Source organism: Phragmites australis, chromosome 9 (genome assembly GCF_958298935.1).
Source record: "Phragmites australis chromosome 9, lpPhrAust1.1, whole genome shotgun sequence".
NCBI classification, from domain to species: domain Eukaryota; kingdom Viridiplantae; phylum Streptophyta; class Magnoliopsida; order Poales; family Poaceae; genus Phragmites; species Phragmites australis.
The window spans coordinates 31615625-31640935 of NC_084929.1; the positions used below are offsets into that span (position 1 = coordinate 31615625).

Here is a 25311-nt window from a genome sequence, read left to right on the forward strand (position 1 = left end):
GTGCCTCCACACCAAGTCGGAGGGTCAACAAGCTTTAGCAACTTCAACTCAAGTTGCCGGTGAGTCAACAAGACTCCAAGGTATCGACGTACCACTTGTTATAAATTAGAATCACTCATTTATCCATTTTTCAAGCTGCAGAATCTAGCTACAACTCACTCTAGGTCTATAAGCATTAAACACTCTCTAATCTTGTGTTTAATCATCTTGGATGATCACTTTAAAGACTTTGGTGGCTTAGATGTCTTTTCAAGTATATATGAGATTCTCTTAACTCTAGCATTATGTCATTCTTTCAAATGACTAAGTGGGGGTATTTATAGGCTCAAACCTGCCAACTAGCCGTTTTTTCAATGACTCAGAAAAGCTGTAAACACCGGATGATCCGGTGAGAATAATAGTACTAACACCGAATCATCCGGTGAGTACAACCTCAGAAACTAGCCGTTGGAACTCCACTCAATTCCTCTGTGAACACCGGATACTCCAATGTACCTTCGAATCCATCACCGGATATTCCGGTGAGTTATCTTTAGCCATCTGAGTCTTTGCAGCCTCTCTGTGTAAAATGATCCAGTGTATTCATTCTGTGTTCATTCTATTCATATTGGAACATCTCGTGAGTCAAACCTTCTCTTCTTTTGCTTAAAAATATTCTGGTGCAATTATCTCTGTGATCACCGGACTATCCGATGAGTTGATCTTTATTCTTTAGCACTTGAAATAGTCTCTGCAAAAAATATTCCGGTGCTTTATACCCTTCATCATCAGACTATTCGGTACGGTCCTCGGCTTTCTCCCTATTTATCAGAAATACTCCAGTAAGTTCATATCCTATTAACCGGACTATTCGATGAGGCTATCAGCCTCTGGACATAATACTCCGGTGAGTGTAAACTTCTCTGCACCGGATTATCCGGTGAGGTAAAAAATTTTAGGACTTTTTCAATACAATCAAACTTTATTCCGGCTAAGGTAGATTCTTGATGTATTAAATACATGAGACTTACTAACATTTATTCTTGATAAATATGTTAGTCTCAATGACTATATTATCATTAATCACTAAAATCACAATCATGATCTAACAGGACTATTTTAGCTACACCTGAGATATTTCTAATTTAATTTGGATATTTCTCAAAATGAAAACAAATTAGCGACCAAAGATTACCAATAACTAATTAATTTGCAGCAATACTGTACCATATAGAAAAAAATACAACAAATGTACTATACCGTCGGCCACTTGATAATAAAATGCCCGGGAAATGTTGGACATGTTGTATTGTTGTTGTGGACTCGCATGCATGTCAACTTAGCTAGAGCCCAAAGATGTCTCTGGCCGCACTGTTCATGAACACGGTGCTTGCGCTTGACTAAAACATGAGCCGCGCTTGAACGAGTACAGGACTTGCCAGATACCATCCCAATCTAATCCACAAATTAAAAGTGAGGCCCTTGCGACCATTAACTCTATGCGCTAGTGGCAGCACCGTACCGGCGTACCCCATCCAGAGGGGATCCGATCCTCTGCAGTAGGGCAATGCAGTTATTGTAGCATCTAGAACAGTAAAATGTAAGTAGATGAACAGTGATGCGCAATGGTGCTGTAGGTAAATTACTGTAGCAACAGTGTTCTGTTATACTGTAACGACGCTTTCTACTGTAGCATCTGACGGTTGAAGAAAGGATCTAGCCCTCTGCAGTTGCTAGTTACACCTGCAGAGGATCGAGATCGATCCAGAGGTCAGAACTCAACAAGTCAGAGAGACGACACCCCTGTCACCCTGTGCCCCCACAAGCGCTCAAAGTACGCCGCGTCCGTCACGTTAACTTCTACTCCACGCCCGGCAAATCCCGGCCAAATTCCTCAAGCTCACTACTTGGCAACGATACATCAAGGCGCTGACGTCCATCTGGCTAGCTCCCCATGGCAGACGAGTGGTGGAGCTCCGCACGAACCGACGGCGCGTCGGCCTGCTCGTCGGCTCCGGCCGCGGAGTCGGACCTGGCCGCCGCCGAGTCGGCGACTAGTACTACTCCGACAGATTTCGAGACAAGCTTGCACGACGCTGCCACGGCCGCCTCGTCCTCCTCCGTCCTTGCTGACCCCCACATGGATTGGACGCAAGGCTTCGTGTAAGTGTAGAGTCTCAATTTGCCGCGTTCTGTATTCGATCGATCTGGGCATAATAATCAATGTCATATTGCACAAAAACCGATGCTCTCTATGGTTGCATGAATGCATGGCAACAATCAGCGGCGGCAGAGCGGCTGCCGAGGCCAGCAGCAGCTTCAACGCTCTGCTCCAACTCCCAGGCGACGCGGGCCGCCACTTATTCCTGCTCGACCAGCCACCACCACCTCCGGTGCCGGCCCAGTACGACGCCGACGGCACGGCGCCCGTGGCAGCAGCATCGCAGAGCGCGCCCCGGTACTACTCCAGCTCGGCCAGGAGCTACGGCGCCATGCCGGCAGCGCCGATGACGAAGCCGTTCTCGCAGCAGCAGTTCCCCGGCTTCCTCGTCACGTCGACGGGGAATTTCGAACTGGCTGAGGAGCCGTCGCGGCTTCTCTTGCAGACGCTGCAGCCCGAACCTTTCAAGGTATGATACGGACTAGCGTGCTGACTAGATGCTACCTACTGGCTAGCTGCTAGGGTTTCTTCTGACTCGGCCCCTGGTTCGCGCAGTCCAATAAGGAATCTGTTCAGGAAGCTTGCTCTTCAGTGACGAGAAGAAGTGTTCCTGACTCGCCTGCGGCACCCAAGAAACCCCGGATCGAGATGCCTTCTCCATTGCCGACCTTCAAGGTGTGCACCGGCCTGTGACGCGACGCAATCGAAATATTATCATTTTCCGTCTTCAATTATTCTCCCATCTTTTCCAGCTCAATTAGCAATTCAAGCAAGACATTCTTGTTAGCTATCATCAATTGAATTATGATGGCTTTTGGATTGCTTTTAATTCGATTCTTCTCCGCAGGCTAGGAAAGAGAAGCTCGGGGACAGAATCACTGCTCTCCAGCAACTGGTCTCGCCTTTCGGAAAGGTGCCTCTAATTTTCTAGTTTTTTCCCTTTCTGCATCAGCTTCTCTCTTATTTGTCTTCCTTTAGTTTTGCTTGAGAAAAAAAAATTCTCATTTCCAAGTTGATGAATTTATACATCATTTTCGATCCATTTTAGACGGATACCGCATCGGTTCTTCACGAGGCCATCGAATACATCAAGTTGCTGCACGATCAAGTAGATGTAAGTATACGAACTCTATCGCTCACCTTCATCAAATAGATGAGCTGAAAAAATTCATAGTCAGCTTCACAAGTTGTGTGATTCGAGCTATTGAACCGATCGACCTCTGCAGTCTCTCAGCTCTCCGTACCTGAGGTATGGGCGCCCTGTGCAGCTACAGCAACAACAGGTATCGATAAACCTGCAATTGTTTAGCCGCCATTTTGATGTGTAATTTCTTTATGTGCACCTGTCAATACTGGAATTTTCTTCTGAATTGACTAGGGTTCTGGAAAGGCGAAGGACGGTGGCGAGGTAAAGGAGGACCTGCGAAGCCGAGGGCTGTGCCTCGTCCCGGTCGCCGCCACTTACACGGTGGCGAGCGAGACGGCGCCGGAGTTCTGGCACCCTACCTTTGGGGGCACATTTCGGTAGAGACAAGAGACATGCACGTGGTATGCTAGGTAGGCATTCGCAAAAAAAAAAAGGTAGGCATTTGAACCAAAAGCAAAAGCGAGCTAGCAATCAGCAATAATGTGTTTTTGAGGCGATAAAAAACAAAACTCGAGGCGAGCAATAAGCAATATAATGTATTGTCAAAGTGAAATCTGCGTTTTGATTCCTCCTAAGAAAAGCAAGAGCATTCAAAAGAGGGGGAGCTAAGATTAACAAAACTGCAATGGGATACGAGCTTTGAGCTTTCAAAGACACAGCTGGTTAATATGAATATATTTGTTATTTTGTTGGGTGTTCAGACAGGTACAGAAGAGAATGATATGCTAGATATAGAGAAAGCAGCTTTCCAAACGAATAATGCAGTGTTGGTATTGTATTGACCTGACCAATTGGCAGGGGCTAGACCTTCAAAAACCCAAGTGCACAGTTCAACATATCTAATCCTAGATAGTGCACATGTTTGAGATTAGGATGCACAAAAAGTGAAATTAAATTGCTAATAACTAAGATTTTTTCAGATGCCAGTATACTCAGATGGGCAATTGTAGCTTCACCCCTGCCAGTTGGGGTGGGAGGGGAATGTTGGAACAGGTGCTTATTTTTGGAAGCAAAATGAGATATCAGTTTTACTTTCATAAGCATGGTGAGCAGTTGGGCTTTTTTTGGGAAAACACACACACACAAGTAGTAGTAGTTAGTCAAGTACACCGTCCGATTGTAACAAAGCATATACTTGGTCAAAACTATATATGTTGGAGTAACTGCTTTAGTGTTTCTCTCTCTTCAAAGTTCCTTGAGTTACCTCTAATACAAAGATTTTGACATGGTGGATCGGAACCAGGGCGGATCTAGGGGTTGAGCCTCTTACTGCTTCGCACTAGCCTCTCCCCTCTATTTTTTTTTTTTGGTCATAGATGAGAAATAGAAAGAAGAAGAGTAAGAGGAGGAAGAGAAAGAAGAAGAGATAAATGGATGAGCCTCCTACCAAATTCCTCTGTATCCGCCACTGATCGAGCACTATATCACTATACTTGCATTTATATCGTGTCTGGGTCATAATTTCTTTTACTCAAAGATTGTTCCTTGAGCATATCTTGGCCCATAAAAACCGGCCGCTAGGTTCTCAACGAATGTTACTGTCTCCCAGTTCTTAAGCGACGTATAACATGATGACCAAGACACGTACGGTACAAACGATTCTATGTCTCTACTCAATGCTTTTCCTTGCAACAAGTCGATGCTAAACATCTCGGCGAATATTTGGTGCAAATGATCACATTGGTGCAAGCATTTGACCCTAGCAGCCTAGCCCTCGGATCTGAATCTAAGGGTCTTTGGTGCAAAGTCTGAACATTCAACAACAAAGCATGATTTTTTTTTGAGGGAGGAACATGAATTTGTAAATGTACTCTCGTACCTGAACCATAATTTATATATCAATCTTATATCGTTATTTTTTTACTTTTTTACTATTACTAATATTTATTATTATTATTATTATTATTATTCCAACATCTTTTTTTTTGATCCTGTGGGTTTGCTATCCCAATTGCTTAGAACACGTGCACCACAGGCCTGCATTTGTTGCGGGCCATTTTCATCGGCCCGGACTGGGTAAGCAGGCCAACACATGGCTCGGACCGAGGATAGAACGATAGGTGGGCCGGAACCAGCAAGATGCTTATTGCGTTCAGTAGCCATGGGAAAGGAGACGATCATAGGAGCACATGAGTACATGACACATGAGACTTTTTTATTTATATATATTTCCCAGGAATTTGTAAATATGTGTGTTTGTTTTAAAAACTTACATATCTATACATCTGTCACTCATCCAACTGACGACAAGTTCATGTGGCAACTAGCCATCACTAATGATTTGCCTTTAAAAAGCTATCTAACTGGCCTCACCTCTTGCCATGTGGACACATAGTCCATCCAACAGATGACATACGTGAATATCTATAAAATTTTGTAAATGGATGCACATATAAATTCTGTAAATAAAAATATAAAAAATCTTGACATGATCCAGTAAAAAAAACTTTTAAAAAAAAGATGGAGCACACGATATGATGATGGTATTAAACACAAATGCACAATCCCCGTACCGAATTTCAAAACCAGTTCAATCGAAACCATAACAACGTCATCGACCGTATCACGCTCACGCATCGTAGTGCAGATCGATTAACAAGTTCCACAGGAACAGCTAGATGCACAGATGTATATGTATATGTAGGCCATGGCGATCGCTGGGAGTGATGCGATCAGGCGGATGCGCCCTTGAGCCTCTTGGCAACGCCGGCGAAGTACTTGCCCTGGTGGAAGGCGTGCTCCAGCTCCACCTCCGTCGGCCACCGGGACCCGTCCCCGGCGAACGTGCCCGCGCCGTACGGGCTGCCGCCGTGCACGCTCTCCATGTCGAACATCTTGGCGCCGAACGTGTACCCCACCGGCACGAACACCATCCCGTGGTGCGTCAGCTGCGTCACCGCCGTCAGCCTGACCAAAAAGAGTCGTCAGCATACATCACCGGCCGTCTCCATCTCTCTTTCACGACGTTGTCAGTTCGTGCAAGGCGGCAGGAGATAGAGAGGAAAGGAGAGGTCAACGACTCACGGCGTGGTCTCCTGCCCGCCGCCCTGGGTGCCGGTGCTGAAGAAGATGCCGGCGGGCTTGCCGGCCAGGCTCTGCTCCCGCCACAGCCCGCCGGTTGCGTCGAAGAACGCCTTCATCTGCGCGGCCATCATGCCGAACCGCGTGGGGAACCCGAACAGGATCCCGTCGGCCTCCGCGAGCTCCTGCGGCGTGATCACCGGTGCGTCGGTCTTCGGTGGTGCGCCCATCTTGCCCAGCACTTCTTGAGGCAGAGTTTCAGGGACCTTTGGGATGGCAACAAAAGATTTATGAAGAAGCAGGACGACAAGAATTCATGCCAGAATCACCGTGAGAAATAAATTTTTATGTAGTAAATTACTGAGTGATCATTTCATACTTATTAAAAAAACTAAACTATATGGTTGTTGACACAAGGGATTAAAATTTCGCTAAAATTTCGCGAATTTTGGAGAGGAATGAAATATCTAATTTCAAAATTTTCTTTCGCTGACATATAGAACCCACATAGCAGATTCGGTCTTTTTGCCGGTGAACGAAAAAAATTGTAAAACGAAATTGAAATCTCTGTCCTGACCTGCCATATTTTTGCTTCCACGCCTTCAACAGAGGCGACGCCTTTCTTGATCTCCTCAGCTAGTTTAGCAACATGCCCGTAAGTCGAGTAAAACCTATTGAAAAAATCGGTAGTGTTTTACTGCTTTTATGATGAATGCGCAAGAACTAGAACGATCCAACCCTGATCTCCATCACTTTCTATTTGCAATAACATCTCCACAGTAAGTGCACAATTCAGGAAACTTCAGGACATCATGAACTAATTTGTATCAGAAATGTTGAACCAGAAGTGAACAAAAGATGGATCCTATGTCCATAACTTCACACCAATACATAATTCAACTACTTCAGCAAAGTTTTACTACGACAGGTTCATATGAGTCTAAAAGCCTGAAAACGGAGCAATAATTTGTAGTAAAACTAAGGTTCAAATGGACGTTAAAATATTATTAACAATTTATGTCAGTTGTCAATTAGGTATTTAGGTGTAAAGGCGTACTAGAAAAGAAAAAACAAGTGTTTCCCATCTTTTCTTAAAAGGCTTCTAGATGCTCTCACTTTCCGGTAGTTGGACAATCCCATTCAGATAGCAAAACTAAAAAACATGGGTGAAATATTACTTATATTAGACGATATTTTGGTGGTTGTTTATATTTAAGCTGTCCTGCAGATGTGACCTCAACTAAAGAGATGCGATGTGGATTAAAAGATAAAATGCTGTTTGCCAATAACAGGATGCATGCACTGAGTACTAAACAATCAAGCATGCCCGAGGACACTACTAAATCTTTGCTGCTCAAGAGTGACATCCTCTGAATGGTCATAGAATTTTTGTATGTTTCTTCTTCTTTTTGCGAGGAAAAATCGTGTATGTTTCATGATGAATTGTACTTACGTTCAAATATTCAGAAGCCCAATGAACCACATGGTCATGTTATTTGGATATTAGGTATGCAGTGTTTTATTTTGTGATGCAAAGAAGCAAGACATGCAAAATTGTGGATCAAGTACAAGGTCCATGTGTTGGTGTGTTGACACTGGGAAGCAACAAGAGCGAGCAAACATGCATGCCCATCAGAAGACAGAGTGGGATTGCACTGTTGTAGTGGAAAATCCACATCAACAGAAAATGGCATCCATGGATTTCATAATTGTCCACAAAAGAAAAGTAATGCATCATTGAGGTGATGCATTCTAGAAGTTTGCATATACAGAGAGAAAGAATAGCACTAAAAATGTAATAGAAAACTGTATATATAAGAAGCAATGATGAATTTTGATCATTGACAGAAAAAGAAACTAGAACAAGCTATCATCTTAGTTGTGCAAATAGAAAATAACTGAATTGCACTTGTAATTTAGATCATTTTGTACTGCAGTTTCTGCTCATCGAATTAATGAAATTTTGCACCTTAACAGAAAACAAAATTAGGGCACGCTAAAAACTCCTATTACTCGGAGATAATGGAAAAGTTACAAATTGCTTGTGATTTTAGGCCAGTTTTCACAATCTTGCTACGGTTTTCATCTGATATAACCGATACAAATTACACACGAAAGGAAAATTAGTAAACAAAAAATTGTAAATAAGTTTAAGTTAAAAAGAATGCGAAATACAGTCTAGTTGTAACTATAAGCCAGTTTTGACCTCATCTACAAGTTCCATCTTGAACATAATACATTAAACTTGAGCGCAGCTATTTAAATGTGTGTTTGGTTTGGCCTAATGCACATGCGGATTCCATCTTTTTAATGTTGAGTTTTACCTAACTTGCAGTATGATTAAAATACAAATCACGTTACTAAAATAATTTTTATTTCAGCAATCTGATCCCCACTGGGAATCATGACCAGTTGAACTTAGTAGCTGGTAGGAACAGGGAGTTGGTAAAGATATCATACATGACTAAATTAAATGTTTCTCAAAGCAACTGTCCTTGATACAGGAACCTAATCAAAATCGCTGCAAGTCGCACTCTAAGTGATGATTTGAATCACTAGTATCTTTCTAAAAGGGTGTCAAGACTCAAGATAACTACAAATCATTGCAAGAACACTCACAAGGTACTTCTCTGGTCTGTTCTATCCTTCTGTGGATGACTTCAAACGGTACTGTGGTTTCGTTACTCGGTAATGGAAATAGAGTTTCTGCGTGTTTAAAAAAAAAAAGCACACTCACAACGTTGCTAACGACGCTACCAACGATGGGGCGCAATCTATCTGCACTTCCCACGACAAGAGGAAAAGATTTCTAGACCCAATTTTTTAGATAGAAAAAACTGAACCCGAATTATTCACAAAGCTAAACTCTCCCGAGTTCCCCAGGTTCATTGATCCTAGGAACATACGCGATGATCAAAACTGAAACAGTTCAACATATGTTGCCTGATGAAGCAGTAGAGGAATGGTTTGTGAATTTTGATTTCAACTACTTAAGTTCTCCAAATAACAAAGTCCGGAACCATGTGGCATCAAGATATCAGTTTTATGATGCGTACAGACAATCACAGAGAGCTAGCTAGGCCAACGGGATGATGGATAAGTTCGGCGCAAGAAAGGGGATGGCGCGGATGCTTACACGACGTAGACCTTGACCGCCATTGGAGAAGGGTCGGAGCTCCTCGGATCTGAGATCTGGAGCCAGGGGAGGAAGGAGGCTGGCGTTGTCTTTGTTTAATGAGCCCGATGAAGAATGGCAGTGGAGAAGGGGAGAGAGAGTATTTATAGGGCCGGGCTCGCAGAGATAAATTTTATGAGACCGGATCTCACCGTGAGACCCGGTCTGTGTTTTGACATATGTCTCTACATATGCAGACATGTACACGCACGTACCATAGGATCATACGTGAACGGCGCGGATGAGGGTCTCACCGAGATCTCACGCGTGCGGGTCTCATAAAATTTATCTCCGGGGCTCGCGTCCGGTTTGATCCGGAGAAGCTGCCAAGTGGATCCACCGTGGCGTGCGCCGCCACGTCACGCGCAGCTCCGATCATGGAACCAAGGGCTTAGATTGAGCGGTGAGGCCACTGCACAAGCATCGTTGTCGTGCAGAGCAACAGATGTCAAGGCTGATGATCTGTAGATGAGAAGTGCTGAAGATTTTCAAGTTTCAGCGGTACGCGAACACTTTCAGTAGCAGTTAATCCTACATCACGTACACTAGTCAAGAAATAGAAAGATTTTTTCCGTCTGAAAATTTCCCGAAAAGCTAACTATTTATGCTTGACAGCTTGCTCGGAGACCAATCGTGTCTCATCAAGCTGGCAGGGATTAAACCTCGACCTTTTGATTCATCTCCAATCACATCGAGATGCCTCCCATGTCAGTGTCACCACCAACCCTGACGGGCGAGGCCACAGTTCTGAAAGTTTTTTTTTTTTTTAGCTTCAGACTAGGTACAAGTGTAGTATCTGAACACACGTATACTTCATCCACACTTAAAGATTTATAAGCTATACGCATGTACACTGAATAGGATTACGAAGCTTTTGACTCCACTAGCGACGGAGACATCACGTTACTATTATGATCCACTGACACCTAAGGCTATTTGAAATAAATCATTTCTCTGGAGCATTGCCGCCGTGTTAGCAGCACGTTCGTCAGTTCTGGAAGCTGTCATAGCAAGGAGGCAGGGATCGATTTCAAAGGCTCGATCGATCGATCCGTGCAAAGAACTGCAGCCTGGAGGACCAAAAGTCTTGAAGCATGCGAGATTGATGGCATCAGTTTTGTGCTATGATGTTGCCACTTCAGCCATGCAATGGATCGATTACTCGCCTTCTTCTGGTCAGCAGATGAGCTAGCTGGGGACGACGAGTCGAGCTGCTAGTGTATCTCTGTTAGGAGGCTGCCCTTGTATGATGGGCCAGGCGTGCAGGAGGAGCATTCATTTCACCTTCGAGCTAACATTTCATCCATCTCATCTCACGGATCTTTGTTGTAAAGTTGCAGCGTCAATGATGGGTTCGTTTGCCTCTGATGGATTGGTGTGATACCTGTTCTTGTTTCCCGGTCCCTTGGCGCCGGAAAAGAGCTCATGTGTTCATGCGTGCCTGTGTGCATGGATGGAACGTTCGTGTTCGTGCGTAGCTTCACCTTCAAGGCTGTCGCGCCATCATGCACGACGATATTTTTTTTGTCCACCTCTTCTTCTTTCGGCAGCCAGGCGGGCGGGCCCATCGATCCGCGCACTGATCTGAACACATGAGACAGGATACCATTTTTCTTTTATAAGTTCATGCATCCTGATGCGTGACCAAATTGTGGCAAGAGCCGAAAAGGCCGCATGGGGAAAGATGCATGGCCCAACTACACAAAGCTGTTACTACATTTCAACCGTCTTTTTTTTTCAACAACCCCTGTGAGACGTTAGATACGTATTCAATGACTCACAGCCGTCTTCAAACTCTCGATGACTCCCTCGTGCTCGCAATCTTCCGTCCCTCAATCGAGTTCGCGTGCTCGCCCCCATCTCCCGTCCTCCTCCATCTAGAACCGTTGGCGGTCTCGTTGCTAGATCTGTTGCCGCGCTAACCTGTCGTCCTTGCCTCCCCGCACCGGCACTAACCCACCAGCCATCATCCGCCACACATGATCCGCAACACCCTCATCGTATTGCCGCTCTGCCCCACACCCATCTCCTCCGCCAGACCGGCCTCCCTCCCTAGAATCTTTTTTTAAGTCCGACGACGAAGAAACCCTCCCCCTACACACACCAAATCAACCCCTCCTCTAACCAGTCGATGTTCTTCGTCACCTGATCGATCTCTCTCGTTTTCACACACCTTATCATTAGGAGGTGTGCAATTCTAATAAGACTCTACCAGCCCAACACAGCCCATCTAAGACTTCATAAGCCCGAAGAATTTGGGCCAGATCGGGAGTCTCGGAGAGCCCAGATCTGCCACTTCACCTGAACCAGAAAATTGGCCATGCCGCACTGCCACTGAGCTGACCACAACACGATGGCATAACGATGCTGTCGGTTTGTCCAGACGCGAGCTTGCTGCGCTAGTTCACTTGCCGCAATGGCGGCCAACCACCAGCTCTGCCTCTGCCTCGCCCTGCTTCTGCTGCTTCTCCCCGCTGCTTCCCTTGCCAGGGACACCATCACGCCTGGCCAGCCACTACGGGGCAACGACACGCTCGTCTCGGCCGGCGCCGGCGGCTTCACGCTCGGGTTCTTCACCCCGCCGGGATCCAACAGCACGTACGTCGGCGTCTGGTACGCCAAAGTGTCCCTCCGCACCGTCGTCTGGGTCGCCAACCGCGCCGACCCCGTCCGCGGCGCGGTGGAGGACAACGCCGGCGCCACCCTCTCCGTCTCCCGTGACTGCACGCTCGCCGTCACGGACGCCAACTCCACCGTGGTCTGGTCGGTGTCCCCGCCGACGGGCGCGGTGGACGGCGGCCTGTGCACGGCGCGGATCCAGGACGACGGCAACCTGGTCGTCTCCGACCAGCGCGGCCACGTGGCGTGGCAGGGGTTCGACCACCCCACGGACACGCTGCTCCCGGGGATGCGGATCGGGGTGGACTTCGCCGCCGGCAAGAACATGACGCTGACGGCGTGGACGAGCCCCTCCGACCCGTCGCCGAGCCCCGTCGTGGCGACGATGGACACGTCCGGCGACCCGGAGGTGTTCGTCTGGAACGGGCCCAACAAGGTGTGGCGCTCCGGGCCCTGGGACGGCGTGCAGTTCACCGGCGTCCCGGACACCGTCACCTACCGGGGCTTCACCTTCCGCTTCGTCAACAACGCCCGGGAGGTCACCTACAGCTTCCAGGTGCGCAACACGAGCATCGTGACGCGACTGGCGCTGAACAGCACGGGCGTCGGCGGCGGGCTGCTGCAGCGGTGGACGTGGGTGGAGGCGGCCGGCGCGTGGAACCTCTACTGGTACGCGCCCAAGGACCAGTGCGACGCCGTCTCGCCGTGCGGGCCCAACGGGGTGTGCGACACCAACACCGTGCCGGTCTGCTCTTGCCTCCGCGGCTTCACGCCGCGGTCGCCGGCGTCGTGGGCGCTGCGGGACGGCCGGGACGGGTGCGTGCGGGAGACGCCGCTGGACTGCGCCAACGGCACCGACGGGTTCACGGTGCTGCCGCACGCCAAGGTGCCGGACACGACAAGCGCAGTGGTGGACTTCGACGCCAGCCTGGGGCAGTGCAGGCAGAGGTGCCTGAGGAACTGCTCGTGCACGGCGTACGCCACCGCCAACCTCAGCGGCGAGCCCGGCCACCGCGGCTGCGTCATGTGGACCGGCGGCCTCGCCGACCTCCGCGTGTACCCGGGCTACGGCCAGGACCTCTACGTCCGCCTCGCCGCTGCCGATCTCGGTACGTTGCACTTCACTTCGTCTACGTATACCATTCGCTTTATTATTATTATTTTGTCATTCTGCCGTGTCATGATTCATGTCAGTTGGTGAAATCTTGGTATCAATCATCCAGGTTTCAGCATAATTTTAACTAAATTCGTAAAGCTCCTAAAGCTATCGCCTTTTTACAAACAAGCTTTCAGTCTCCACTTTTTTCTCCTATACAATGCAGAAGAGTTATTGAGCCTCTCAACTAGAAAAGGACTAAGGACATCTTTAAGCATCTGATCTGAAGTTATCTGTAATCATTCCGGCATCTGTAGCTTATCCCCATCAAACAGTAGTGAAGAAGCCAGAACATTTTCTCACCCTTTTTTTATTTTCAGTTAGTGCTACTGCTAGAGCAGTCGGAAGCACATCCTCTGCCATTGGACAGAGGACAGTAGTAGCTTATCATCCTTATCTTAGTCCGGTAGTATTTGTAGTTTGTAAGATAAAATAAAATGATTTATTTTTTAAAATAAAGATAATATGACTCAATCAGATGTTCTCAATTTACCTACAGCTCCAACTCTAAAGATTTTTGAAACTAGAAATGGCTAGCTCAAAAATCTCTTGGAACTATCTATGCCAAACAGAACCAACCTCCCTAAGAAACATCAAGCGCGTTATACATAGCAGAACTGTTTACGGTAGATGCGCAAGAAAGTTTTGACTGAACCTATTGGCCACGGCATGGATACACGTAGCTTCCAATTTCTCAGGCGCACTATGCGATGTAGATGGGCGAGGAGGTGAGCAGTGTTTGAGTAATTTTGAGAGAGTTTGAGAGAGTAAGTAGTGTTTTTTGATTGATGGTATATATATATATATATATATATATACATATACATATACATGTATACATGTATATATATATACATGTATATATGTATGTTCAAAGGGCATGAACATGTCCGTTCAATAGTGAATGATTGCTCTTTGGATAATAATTGAAAAACAGTTATATTTGCTAATGATATTTGATCACATGTTTAATTATGAAGAGATATCTTTTTTAACAAGCAGGACCCACGTACAAAATAGACATACACTGAGCCAGATATAGATTGAACCTGGCCATCCCATGTTTAGTCAGGTCTTCAAGTTTCTTCATTTCCAAGATGTTTCCTTTTTTAGGCTGGTCTCCAAGTTTCACGCCCGAGTAGAAATGTTTCCTTGTATTGTTTTTTTTAAGGAAACCAACAAGAGAGCTACCCGATGTATTAATAATAAGAAGATTTGGGGACTATATATGGGTGCCTCTCCAAACCCAAGAGATAGAGCCTATTCTCGCGCTGTGCATTGTGTCTTTCAGATGCTGAGTCTTCTACTCCTAACCCTGATGTCACCTGATGGTGCCATCAAATGAATAGCATAGGTGATTTGATAGCTGTGGAATCGATTCGATTCCAAGCAACTCTGGACCCCTTGAGAAGACCTCCGTGCCTGTCCAATCATGCACACACACGGTTCATCCTTCGTATAGCTGCACATGTGAGAACACAAAATTGACCAGACCAAATATCATGTCCATTTCAAGTTATAATGTGGTACAGCTACTGCACTGTTCCAGACTTCCAGTCCCAATCTGATCTCCCAACCCTACTAGTGCTAAGCAAACTGGGCACGGCATTTTCTTTTCCCCAAGAAGAAATCAAACACGACATTTTTTCGTGTTGCAGCAGTAAAAGTCACTGATGACACCTCATCCAGCCCCAATTTTTGCTAATGGTGCATGTGTAATTTTTCTGTAAGTACGATGGCGACCAATCGGTAGGTCTAAATACCGTAGCGGATCACGAAACATTGAGGCCAATTAATGAATCAACCGTGTCGGATCACGAAACATTGAGGCCAATTAATGAATCAACCGTGTCTAAGAACAATTAGACAGAGATACCTAAATCCACATGTGATCCTGAATGCTGGCAGTGTAAAGGTGATCTTCACGTGAAACAGCTGTATAAGATAGTACAGTTATCCACGAAAAGTCTTATCTTTTCTGCACGGGCCAATTAAATAAAGAAACACCAAAGGAAAGGCAAAAAAGGTGGAAAAAGGGATAGGCCCTTCCTGCCATGGGGATTAACGACTAAGGGCATGCTTGTTTCAGGCTGCTTCTGACTTCTGCTTCTGTTAGAAGCTCAGAAGCCAAAACAAACGAGTTTGCTGAAAAGTGGTTCAGAAGTCAGAAGTCTGCTACTGAGAAAATGAACTAGAAGATGAGAAGCTAATTGGGAGTAGTTTTTCTGAGAAGTAGTGTACTGAGAAACCAAAAAATTGTTGTAAAATCCAACAACTAAAATCCAAAAGTAGCTTTTCAGAAAAGTTAAAAAAACCAAAAGCAGAAGCTCAAACAAACAGGTCCTAAAGGTCATTTATGACTAGCCGTGCATTAGATTCAGCTAGAAGGAAGCAGAAAATTTGCAAGTTTTGCATGTTGTGCGATCTAAAGAAAATGCATTAGATTGATGAAAAAGATAAGCCTGAACTGTTTGCGTTCTTTGCTGCAAGCCTGCAGCTTGAGAACTTGAGAAATGGTGTGCGTTCCTAGTGAACAAGGGAACTTGGCCAGAATCATAGAAGACGCTAAACTGTCTGTACCAAACAAACGGTATCAAAATTAAGTAATGTTAATTAGCAGCATGTGTCTTCAGTTTTTAAAGTAAATCATAAAAAAATAGCTGTGTGAGAATAGACATACCCAGAATAGTTGATGCATTCATGGGACTGTTGTTGCCTTGAAAGTTAGCACATGTGATTCAACTATCTGAAGACTCTCGAGTTCATATCAAAACAATCAAATAGTCCAGAGTCCAGGCGAGATCCTGCATTCATGTAGAACTGCTTCTGCAGCCTGTTGCTGACTCCTGCAAGATGGCACTCTAGTGAGCATGCTTTCCAGCAATATCACATGCCTCAGCGTCAGCGCTATAAAGAAAGTAAAATACCACGGTACTTCCCTGAGGAAGTGTGAGCAGAATGCAAGGGGATAAGAAACATTTGTCTGGGACTTAAGATCATCAGGACTGTATGGGCACTACAGCACCCATTTACAATTTTTAAGCACAGTGCCTATGTGCATGAACCGATCAGTGACATTTCGGATCTCTAGGGTCACATACGATTTTTGGTTCTGAAGTGTCAAATCACGGAATATTAAGACCAACAAAACCAATCAGCCATGTCTAAATTCAGATGTGTTTCTGAGTTCTGATAAAGTGAAGGTGGATTTTTCACATGAGTGATTGAGAGTTCAAGTCTATTTCCTTTTCCCCCTGTGGAACACCAGTCAAATAAAGGAACACGGAAAGAGAGGGAAAAGAAAGGCTAGGGGTACCGGGCTAGGGCCTTCTCAAAAGGGGATAAAGGTCATTTATGATGTGGCATGCGTTAGATCCACTCTGATCCAGTAGGACTGGTATGCTAAATTTGCATGTTATTTGATCTAGTGGGGATAAAAATATGCATTTGATTGGTAAAGGAAAAATCCTTGAAATTTAATCGGTTTAGAAAAAAATAGCTATCAAGCTTCTTTCGTGGAAACTCAACGGAAGGCATTAGGTCCCCCGCAACAACAAAAAATGTGCCAAAATTAAGTAAGGCTAGGACCAAATGATCCGATAGAAAGGAATTTATCAAGTCACATAAGTAAGCTGCTCTCTAAAAAAAGTCACACGAGTAAGGAGCAATCATTAATCAAACATACCTGGATTAGCTGCTACCATCAGTCCGTCACAAAGGGCGTTGTCCTGTTGTTGCCTTCACAACTGGCAGGTTCTGAAATGATCCATGTGAACTTCTCAGATCTAACCAATTATCACTCCAGTCCAAAGTGCACGCTAGGTTCTGTAGGGCACTGCTGTTGCTGAGGTCAAGATGGTACAGCAGTCTCCTTTGCTTTCTAGCACCGTCGCACAGGTAAAATTTCACTGTTCCTTCCTACTGAACTGTTGGTGTTGTCTAGGGAAGCCAAGCATTAGTTTTAAACTGCGGGTCACCCCCCTTGCTACATGGGCATTACAGCATCTGCATCCAAGTCTAACTCTGCATCATTAGGTCACTGCTGTTGCTTGTGTATTGTGTGCAAGGCATTCCAGATCCATAGTTCCACGGCCCAGGCAAGCTGTGGACCCTCCGGATGGTGAATGTTGTGTTCAGAATTCCACATATCAGGACCCCAAATTTAAGAGTCTGATAATTGGTAGGGCACGACAACGGACCACCTACTGGTTGTTGATCCCATGACATCCAGTACTCCACAAGCAAAGGTTGCATAAAGCATTTGACGCAACAACGTTAATTGTCCATCCGTGGTTAAGAATTTTTGCATCAACAAGTGAGCATCCATCCCTGCAAAAAATCATGTGCTGTACTTTAAATCTATCCAAAATGAAACAGATCAGAAGATGGGCTAATTCTGGAGGTTTACTACATTCACCCACCTATTGTTCTTTCAATGTAGATGTTCCAAAGTGAAATTTTCAACATGAAGCCTTTATTCTTAACGGTAGCAAAATGCAATTATGTTTTCTTGGCAATAATCTTCACTCAGCAGCCCTATGAATTTTTACATTTTATCAGCAAACGGATTGCTCGCAATTCATATATAGCTTTATACTACTATGTATGCTATTTTCTAAGTAACACCTAGTCTAACACAGATATTAACATCGTAGGTGCAACCAAGTCCGTGATCAAACTTATTACTTATGATGTGTTGTACAGATTCAAGCAAGTCAAAGAAGAAGGTGCATATTATAGTTGCGGTACTTGTCAGCATAACTGCAGCGGCACTTGTTCTAGCGCTCACAGGGTTCTTCATTTGGAGAGGAAAGAAAACTAAAGCAAGAAAACCAGGTGATATAGCATTTTTGCAGACAGTTGTTTACCATAAAGGGACAAAAATATGTTATCTTAAATTAAAAAAAGTAGAGATATAAACCAAACATTGGCAACTTGTTTCTGATGTCATTCTAACTTTGACATTTTCATAGGATCAAGCACATGGAGTGGTGGTTCCTGCAGTAAGGGGGGCCTTAATGAAAGAAGTGATCATGGGGATGAACTCGAGCTTCCAATATACGATTTTGAGATAATAGTAGAAGCCACAGAAGGTTTCTCAAGCAGCAACAAGCTCGGCGAAGGTGGCTTCGGGCCTGTATACAAGGTACCAATCTCTATTTATATGATAGTTGTAGTACAGGAACATCCTAAGATTTCAAAAACAATTAAGAGTGGAACCAGAAGCCCTGAATTGTTGACTAAATTTAACATCGCCAAGAACAGGATATCAAGCATTTCTAGTGTAATTGTGCATTGCAAGACATTACTAGTAGCCCAATAAACCAACAATGTTCACATGATTATAGTTTCTTCTAACTATGGACTAATACCACTACATGTCTGATTGAAAACTTTTTACTTCAAAACTACAGGGTAAGCTTGAGGATGGACAAGAAATAGCTGTTAAAAAACTTTCAAAAACATCAATACAGGGTCTTGATGAATTCAGGAATGAGGTTATGTTGATAGCTAAACTCCAGCATCGGAACCTTGTTCGACTGATTGGGTGCAGCATTTCTGGTCAAGAAAAGATACTTATATACGAATACATGGCAAATACAAGCTTGGACTACTTTCTATTTGGTATGCACTTAACCTTTATGAGCATCAAAATTCATAATCTCTCAAGGAAGAAATAACAATCTATCTATGTTACCAGACAAATCCAAGAGCATGCTACTCAACTGGCAAACGCGATACCATATAATAGAGGGAATCGCCCGAGGTCTACTGTATCTTCACCAGGACTCGAGATATAGAATAATCCACAGAGACCTGAAGACAAGCAACATTCTTTTGGATAAGGAGATGACTCCTAAAATTTCAGACTTTGGCATGGCAAGAATGTTTGGCAGTGATGACACAGAAATCAATACTCTCAGAGTGGTTGGCACATAGTAAGTAACTTAGCGTTTTGACAGACAATTTAATCACCTAATATTGACAGTGCAATTTAATATCCTAATGTCAATGGTATTTTACATGGTTCTACAGTGGTTATATGGCTCCCGAGTACGCAATGGATGGAGTGTTCTCAGTGAAATCAGATGTGTTTAGTTTTGGAGTCATAGTGCTAGAAATCATTACTGGTAAAAGGAACCGAGGTGTCTACAGCTACTCCGGTCACCTCAACCTTCTAGCTCATGTGAGCATCCATCCAGCTCATCAATTCTACACAGGCAATGCTCACTAATTTAACTTAACAGTAATTTAGCAACTATTTCTGAATTTTTGCCAGGCCTGGAGCTTATTGAATGAGGGCAACAGCCTAGATTTAGTCGACGAGAATCTGAAAGGCTCCTTCAACTCAGACGAAGTGCTTAAATGCCTCAAAGTAGGGCTCCTATGCGTGCAAGAGAACCCCGACAACCGCCCCCTGATGTCCCAGGTGCTCCTGATGTTGGCCACCACTGACACTGCCTCGTTGCCAACTCCCAAGCAGCCTGGCTTTGCTGCAAGAAGAGCTGCGACAGAAGACACATCGTTGAGCAAACCCGACTGCAGCATTGTGGACAGCATGACCATCACCATGGTCGAGGGTCGCTAAGCTTTAGCAGGCTATGTCTCCTATTGATCAGAGCACGAGATGTATATTGAGGAATACTAGAGTGGCACTAACTCTATTTTGCTTTGTTACCTTGTGTGATTGGCGAACATAGAATTGTAGAGGAATATAGTTTTGTGAATTGTGATTGTTTACTTGTAGCGTTGAATAGTGAGCAAAAATGTAATATTCATCCTAATAAAAAAAAAGAGATTGTAGATGTATTTGTAGAGCAAAGTGAAGGGCTGGTCAGAGTAAGACCTCACGTTGCATTGCAGGCGGCGCCGATAGCCTTCTCCAATAGGAATACTGCCGCTCAGCTCTCTGACTCGGTCTCCCCCTCTCCTCCGATTGAGGTCGATGTTGCGGTGGCGGAGCTCGTGGCCGGAGAAGAAGACGGTCCCAGGCGGCGGCGGCGGCGAGGCAGGCGAAATCGCAACTATCCCCGCGTAAGAGCGTACCGTCGTACAGGATCGTCGTCGTCCATCCCCCGAAACGACGGGCCCGAGCATTCGCACAGCGGATCACGCGGTCGCCTCTTCTCCTCACCTCCGGTCGCCTCGCCTTCCCTTCCACCCTCCTCCTCCGCCTGCTCCGCAGCAACATCCCTCGTCCACATCCACCGCTTGCACCGAAGCCGCACCCTCGCCGATGCGCCCACCTCTTCCACCCCCAAGCTACGCCAAACCAAAGCGGGGCCAGGGTGGCCGTCGAGAAGTGGCCAGCAACCGGCGTTGTTCCCCGGCGTGCAGAACTGCTTTGCTGGAATCCGCCCGGCGTGAGGCCGAACAAGGTCTGCGTCGCAATAGAAACAGAAATCTGTGAAGCCCAGCCCAAAAAAGCCCTATGCCGCGAGACCCACCGAAAAATTGTTGCTTTCTTTGGGCCAAACATTCAGAAATACAGAACCTTTTGTTTTTATATTTCTTAAATCAAAAAATTATAAAAATATACGTCCGTTTTGAAATATCACATATATATATATATAGGCTTCTATCGTCCTTTAAAAGGGCGACAAGTGCGTGTCAGCTTCCAAAGAACGGCATGTTTAAAAATAAAAAAAATAGTGCGGTGCATTGCTCTCTAACTTTAAAATGCTATTGAAATAGTCATGAAAAATTATGAAAACAATATATGGTGTAGATGATGCTATAGTCTAGATCTTTGAAAAATTTACCTAAAAAATTTACTTGTACAATGAGAAACAAAATGATAATTTATCATTTTTGTTTCTTATTATACATATCATATTTTTATCTAATTTTTGGAGAGCTAGATCATAGTATTCTCTACACCATATTTTTTAAAAAAAAATTATGACAATTTTGATAGGGTTTTGAATTTTGAGAGCAATCGAATGCAATATTTTTTTCTTTTAAATATGTCGTCTGTTGGAAGGGTGACATACATTTATCATTCATTCAACGGGTTAGGAAGGGTGACAATGGTCTAGATGTATGATTTTTCGGAATGGATATCTATTTTTTTGAAAAAATGCTATCGGTACATTGTTTGAAAAAACCCGCATGATGGAAAGACTTGATAGGACGCAATCACCATTTTATAATCCAAAATCAATTCAAATCATATCAAAACTTATGCAAAACCGAAAATCATCTAACCAAATAAATACCAATGTCAACCACTCATCATAAGTAAATCAAGGCACATTTCAACTTGGTTTCTCACACCTCTATACTATTTAATGTGCTATGTAAGGATATAAATAAAGTGAAAAAAAATTTCTATCCGACTAACCGAAAACTTACAGTACTATCCGCTCTGACTCCGACTTAAAAAAAATAATATATGATGTATGATAAAGAAATAATTATACGACACTATTTGTATCCAACTCTGAATATAAAAAATAAAATAAAATATAATACAGAATAAACTATATCCATCTATATCCAATATGATTATATCCGATCTAATTACGCTCATAACAAAAGTTATCGCTTGCTTCCTTGCTTGTCTACTCAGAACAGAATAAGTGAGCATATCAGCGTTGGATTCGAGCGGAGGGCGAATGGTACGACGAACGTCACGGCGTGAGGCCTTGGTAACGTCAGAGGAGCGAGCCCCGGCCCGATCGGTACGGTCTACATCCAGGTAGTCCTTGTGTGTGACCGTACTCGGTTCAATTCGATACGATATGGCTGCTTGTTCTTAAGGAAAAGTATAAGCCGCCTACATAATACAGACGGACGGACAGTAGAAAAACTTTGGCAGACCAAGAGGTTTCTTCGTATTGACATGCACATCTCTTCCTAGTTACTATATTCAACATCTGAAGAAAGACCTGTGACCACCATGTGCGAACGAATAAAGAAGCTGAATTGTGCACGCCTGTTGTCGGGTTTCATTGCCTCCTTAAGCAAAGAACATACTCCATTTTACTAGCAATTGCACAGGTAAAAGCAATCTACGATATAGCAATTCAAATAAGTAAAATAATATAGCTTAACAAAAGATTTATATACATAAAATTAACAATAATAAGATCATATAATTTTAGGAGGGAAGAAAATAACGAGTAACTTGATATAAAGATAGCGCGACGAAAGCGATCTTTATGGTAGACGACAGTGGAGCTGATGTGCGCGCGGTGGCGCACCCTCTCTAGAAAGATGGTGTTGTAGAAGAAGTGCGGAAGACGACGCACATTCTGGAGAAACTTGGCTTTGTAGGCGAAGTACGGAAGGTAGCATAACCTCCGAAGAAATCCGACAGTAAATCTAAGAAAGATAAATATTGTATGTCTAGGTATCGAAGGTAAATAATGAGAGATTAATGTATTTTTAAAATACATGAAAGATAAATATTGAATATCTACGTATGAAAGATAAATAATAAGATATTAAATATATTTTTTAAAAGAAGAATGAGTCTAACTTTATACGATGACTATTTAATCAATTTAGGTGGACAATAAAGATTGATCAGATCTATCCTAATTTTTATATTTTACAGAAGTATTGATACAGAGAGCAATCCAAAGATAGCTAGTTTATCTTTGTTCGCTATAAATAGTGGTCACTGGCCAGCGATGAACTACATGCAATATTGCCTCCGACCATACACATACACCACTATAGAAAATCCCTTCATTATTGGCTCTAAAACCCCCTTCACTGCCGGTTTTGGAGCCGGCAGTGGGTAACAGGCAGTGATAGTCGAGTTCTATCAGTGCCGGCTCGATGGACCGGCAGTAAAGGGGGTTATCACTACTGGCTGAAGGATTCAGTCGGTAGTGATTCTCTAGCATCACTGCCGGTTGTATCCTTTGGCCGGCAGTGATGCCTTGGGTATCACTGCCGGCCCAAGGTTTGAGTCGGCAATGTTTTCCCTCCCCCCCCAACGGTCCTCCTCTTTGTCCTCTATGCACTCTCTCTCTCCTCAATCTCTCCGTCTCTCTCTCAATACATGCATACAATGATACATATATTTACTGTAAATCAATAATAAAAACATTTAAATTAATACATAGTAATGACCGCATATTACAAGTCAGGCATCGACAAACACACAATATTACAAGTCACCCCCTGAAAAGTCGGTTGAGTTGAGCCAGTCTACTATCCCTCTACCTCTCCCGCGATGAGGACCGCATCCTCGCACTGATGATTGATGGCGTAAGTATGTCCGGGGACGCCGGGAGGCCGATGGTGGTGGAGCGGAGGACCCGGGAACACCTGATCGACCGTAGCGTCACCTATACTCCAGGCTCACTGACATGTCAAAGACATCGAAGTCTGACGCCTGAATGCCTCTAGGTTTTGAGCCTTTGGCCTCCTCTGCAGTACACTGACGGGCCACCCTCTCATCCTCCTCCTCCCGGACGCGTTTACGGGATACTGCTTCTTGCTCCTCCGTAGTACACAGCTCACGGGCTAGCCTCTCATCCTCCTTCTCTTGGGCACGTTTACGAGACGCTGCTTCTTACTCCTCCTTTGCATCATCGTTGGAAGACCATTGTATCCAAGAGTCGTCCGACGATACCAACTTCGCATCATACATAGTAATTCATATAAGTCATCAGTAAATGGAAAAATCTGCGATTTACAACTGAATAAGTGCTGATTCTACGATATGCCATCCATTGTGAGGATGACAAGTGGGATTTGGTCCCACATATCATTGACATACCGGTGGCATATCGTAGAACAGGTAATGTCATTAATTAATATTGTGTGAATTGCGGAAATAGAATACGTTGTAAAGCCCCTTGGTATTCTTCCTCCTTGTCGCATACTCTCTGCTTGAAGGTAAGGTTTCATCTGAAGGTCTCGCACGTGTGGACGGCATGAAATTCGCCATTTGGGTTGATAATATGTTCTAATAAGAACCCAGCCATCTGTTCTTGAAGGGCATGTATTTCAGTAGGTTGTAACACACTTGTGCATAGTTTGAGCACTATGTTTGAAGAATCGAAAGAATTAGTCCTTGAACACGTGTAGAAATTGAAAATAAGGCATCGATATGTTATTTTATACCTCAAGGTCATTGAACCTAACAGCGTCTCCGTCTGGGCTGAATACGTGCATGAAAGTAAGAACACAAAACGCGCAGAGATTGTTGCCAGGTGGCTGCCTCATACACTTCAAGCGGAAAGGATTCGTTAGTGGAATGAATTGACCCTTTTTATTCAGTAGGAAATGCAGGACATGAATATATACTGTGTACCGAAAAGTCGGTTTTTACAGTATACTCCTTCCTGAATGGAAAGTGGATAACACTCTGTTGGAGGGTTAACTCCTGTCGCAGGGATCCTGGGGGACCCCTTTTTAGAGATTCGACCGGGGGGATGATCCTGAATATGTTCGCCAGAGAAATAAATGGGTATGAATGCGATGGCCGGTGGGGGTGGAAAGATCTAATGCGGAACGGAGTAAATGCGCTGGTGTTTAGACAGGTTCGGGCCGCACGGAGGCGTAACACCCTACTCCTGTATGGATACTATAAATGCCTTGAGAATGTCCCTCAAGGATGTTGCTGGTTACAAGAATGTCTATCTATCTTAGAGCCTGGGGCTCCTTGTTCTTCGGTCTGCGTGTAGTTGCTGGCTTTGGGTGCTCTCGATCCTCTCTTCGCTACCTCGAAAACTTCTTCAGAAAAAACCTCTTCTTTTGCCCGAGAGCTCCCCTTTTGTCTGTGCTGCTGGCGGCTTTAAATACCCTCCGGCAGTAGCGTGCCCCAAACAGGAGGGGGGGCACGAGTTCCGACACACCATAAATGGAAAGGGCATCATCATAGCCTCTGCGCGAAGTGACCGGGGGTGGAAAATGCGTCCCACGCCCGGTCATCCAACACCATAAATGCACTGGCAACGGACGCCGTGGAGAGGGCCCACTGGGCAGCCGCGGAGCGGCCCGGCGTGCCCACCCTATCTTGTTCTCCTGCCACAGCAACGCGGCAGATGGAACGCCTCGGCCCTTACGACGTTATCCCGAAACGGGCCGGA

General features: G+C 44.7%; 3 protein-coding genes and 1 long non-coding RNA gene across 4 annotated transcripts; 2 read left to right on the forward strand and 2 right to left on the reverse strand.

Moving 5' to 3' along the window:
• The first annotated feature begins 1801 nt into the window (after positions 1 to 1801).
• Positions 1802 to 4354, forward strand: LOC133929854 (transcription factor bHLH123-like). Its single transcript, XM_062376612.1, has 7 exons — positions 1802 to 2142; positions 2264 to 2609; positions 2696 to 2815; positions 2988 to 3053; positions 3189 to 3254; positions 3367 to 3423; positions 3519 to 4354. The coding sequence occupies exons 1-7, from the start codon at positions 1934 to 1936 to the stop codon at positions 3666 to 3668; spliced, it is 1014 nt and encodes a 337-aa protein (XP_062232596.1). The 5' UTR covers positions 1802 to 1933; the 3' UTR covers positions 3669 to 4354.
• Positions 4355 to 5773: 1419 nt separating this feature from the next.
• LOC133929165 (NAD(P)H dehydrogenase (quinone) FQR1-like) lies at positions 5774 to 9568 on the reverse strand. The gene is made up of 4 exons (XM_062375809.1): positions 9445 to 9568; positions 6886 to 6979; positions 6312 to 6574; positions 5774 to 6194 (listed from the first exon to the last, which is right to left on the reverse strand). The coding sequence occupies exons 1-4, from the start codon at positions 9465 to 9467 to the stop codon at positions 5960 to 5962; spliced, it is 615 nt and encodes a 204-aa protein (XP_062231793.1). The 5' UTR covers positions 9468 to 9568; the 3' UTR covers positions 5774 to 5959.
• Positions 9569 to 11808: 2240 nt separating this feature from the next.
• Positions 11809 to 20068, forward strand: LOC133929166 (receptor-like serine/threonine-protein kinase SD1-8). The gene is made up of 7 exons (XM_062375810.1): positions 11809 to 13211; positions 17963 to 18094; positions 18232 to 18404; positions 18673 to 18883; positions 18960 to 19197; positions 19295 to 19445; positions 19539 to 20068. Exons 1-7 carry the CDS (start codon positions 11900 to 11902, stop codon positions 19845 to 19847), a joined length of 2526 nt encoding a protein of 841 aa, XP_062231794.1. The 5' UTR covers positions 11809 to 11899; the 3' UTR covers positions 19848 to 20068.
• Positions 15565 to 20611, reverse strand: LOC133929167 (uncharacterized). The gene is made up of 3 exons (XR_009911569.1): positions 20106 to 20611; positions 16944 to 17587; positions 15565 to 16104 (listed from the first exon to the last, which is right to left on the reverse strand). It is a non-coding gene; the product is annotated as an uncharacterized LOC133929167 (long non-coding RNA).
• Between the last annotated feature and the right edge of the window lie 4700 nt (positions 20612 to 25311).

What these genes read in the sequence shown, in the direction of transcription:
- LOC133929854 (XM_062376612.1), top strand. Translation starts at nt 1,934, where the DNA reads ATGGCAGACGAGTGGTGGAGCTCCGCACGAACCGACGGCGCGTCGGCC. An exon ending in GATTGGACGCAAGGCTTCGT is followed by an intron (nt 2,143 to 2,263) that starts GTAAGTGTAGAG and finishes GGCAACAATCAG; the next exon opens with CGGCGGCAGAGCGGCTGCCG. An exon ending in TGCAGCCCGAACCTTTCAAG is followed by an intron (nt 2,610 to 2,695) that starts GTATGATACGGA and finishes TGGTTCGCGCAG; the next exon opens with TCCAATAAGGAATCTGTTCA.
- LOC133929165 (XM_062375809.1), bottom strand. Translation starts at nt 9,467, where the DNA reads ATGGCGGTCAAGGTCTACGTCGT. An exon ending in GCGGTCAAGGTCTACGTCGT is followed by an intron (nt 6,980 to 9,444) that starts GTAAGCATCCGC and finishes TTTTTTCAATAG; the next exon opens with GTTTTACTCGACTTACGGGC. An exon ending in TGGAAGCAAAAATATGGCAG is followed by an intron (nt 6,575 to 6,885) that starts GTCAGGACAGAG and finishes GCCATCCCAAAG; the next exon opens with GTCCCTGAAACTCTGCCTCA.
- LOC133929166 (XM_062375810.1), top strand. Translation starts at nt 11,900, where the DNA reads ATGGCGGCCAACCACCAGCTCTGCCTCTGCCTCGCCCTGCTTCTGCTG. An exon ending in GCTTCGGGCCTGTATACAAG is followed by an intron (nt 18,405 to 18,672) that starts GTACCAATCTCT and finishes TCAAAACTACAG; the next exon opens with GGTAAGCTTGAGGATGGACA. An exon ending in CTCAGAGTGGTTGGCACATA is followed by an intron (nt 19,198 to 19,294) that starts GTAAGTAACTTA and finishes ATGGTTCTACAG; the next exon opens with TGGTTATATGGCTCCCGAGT.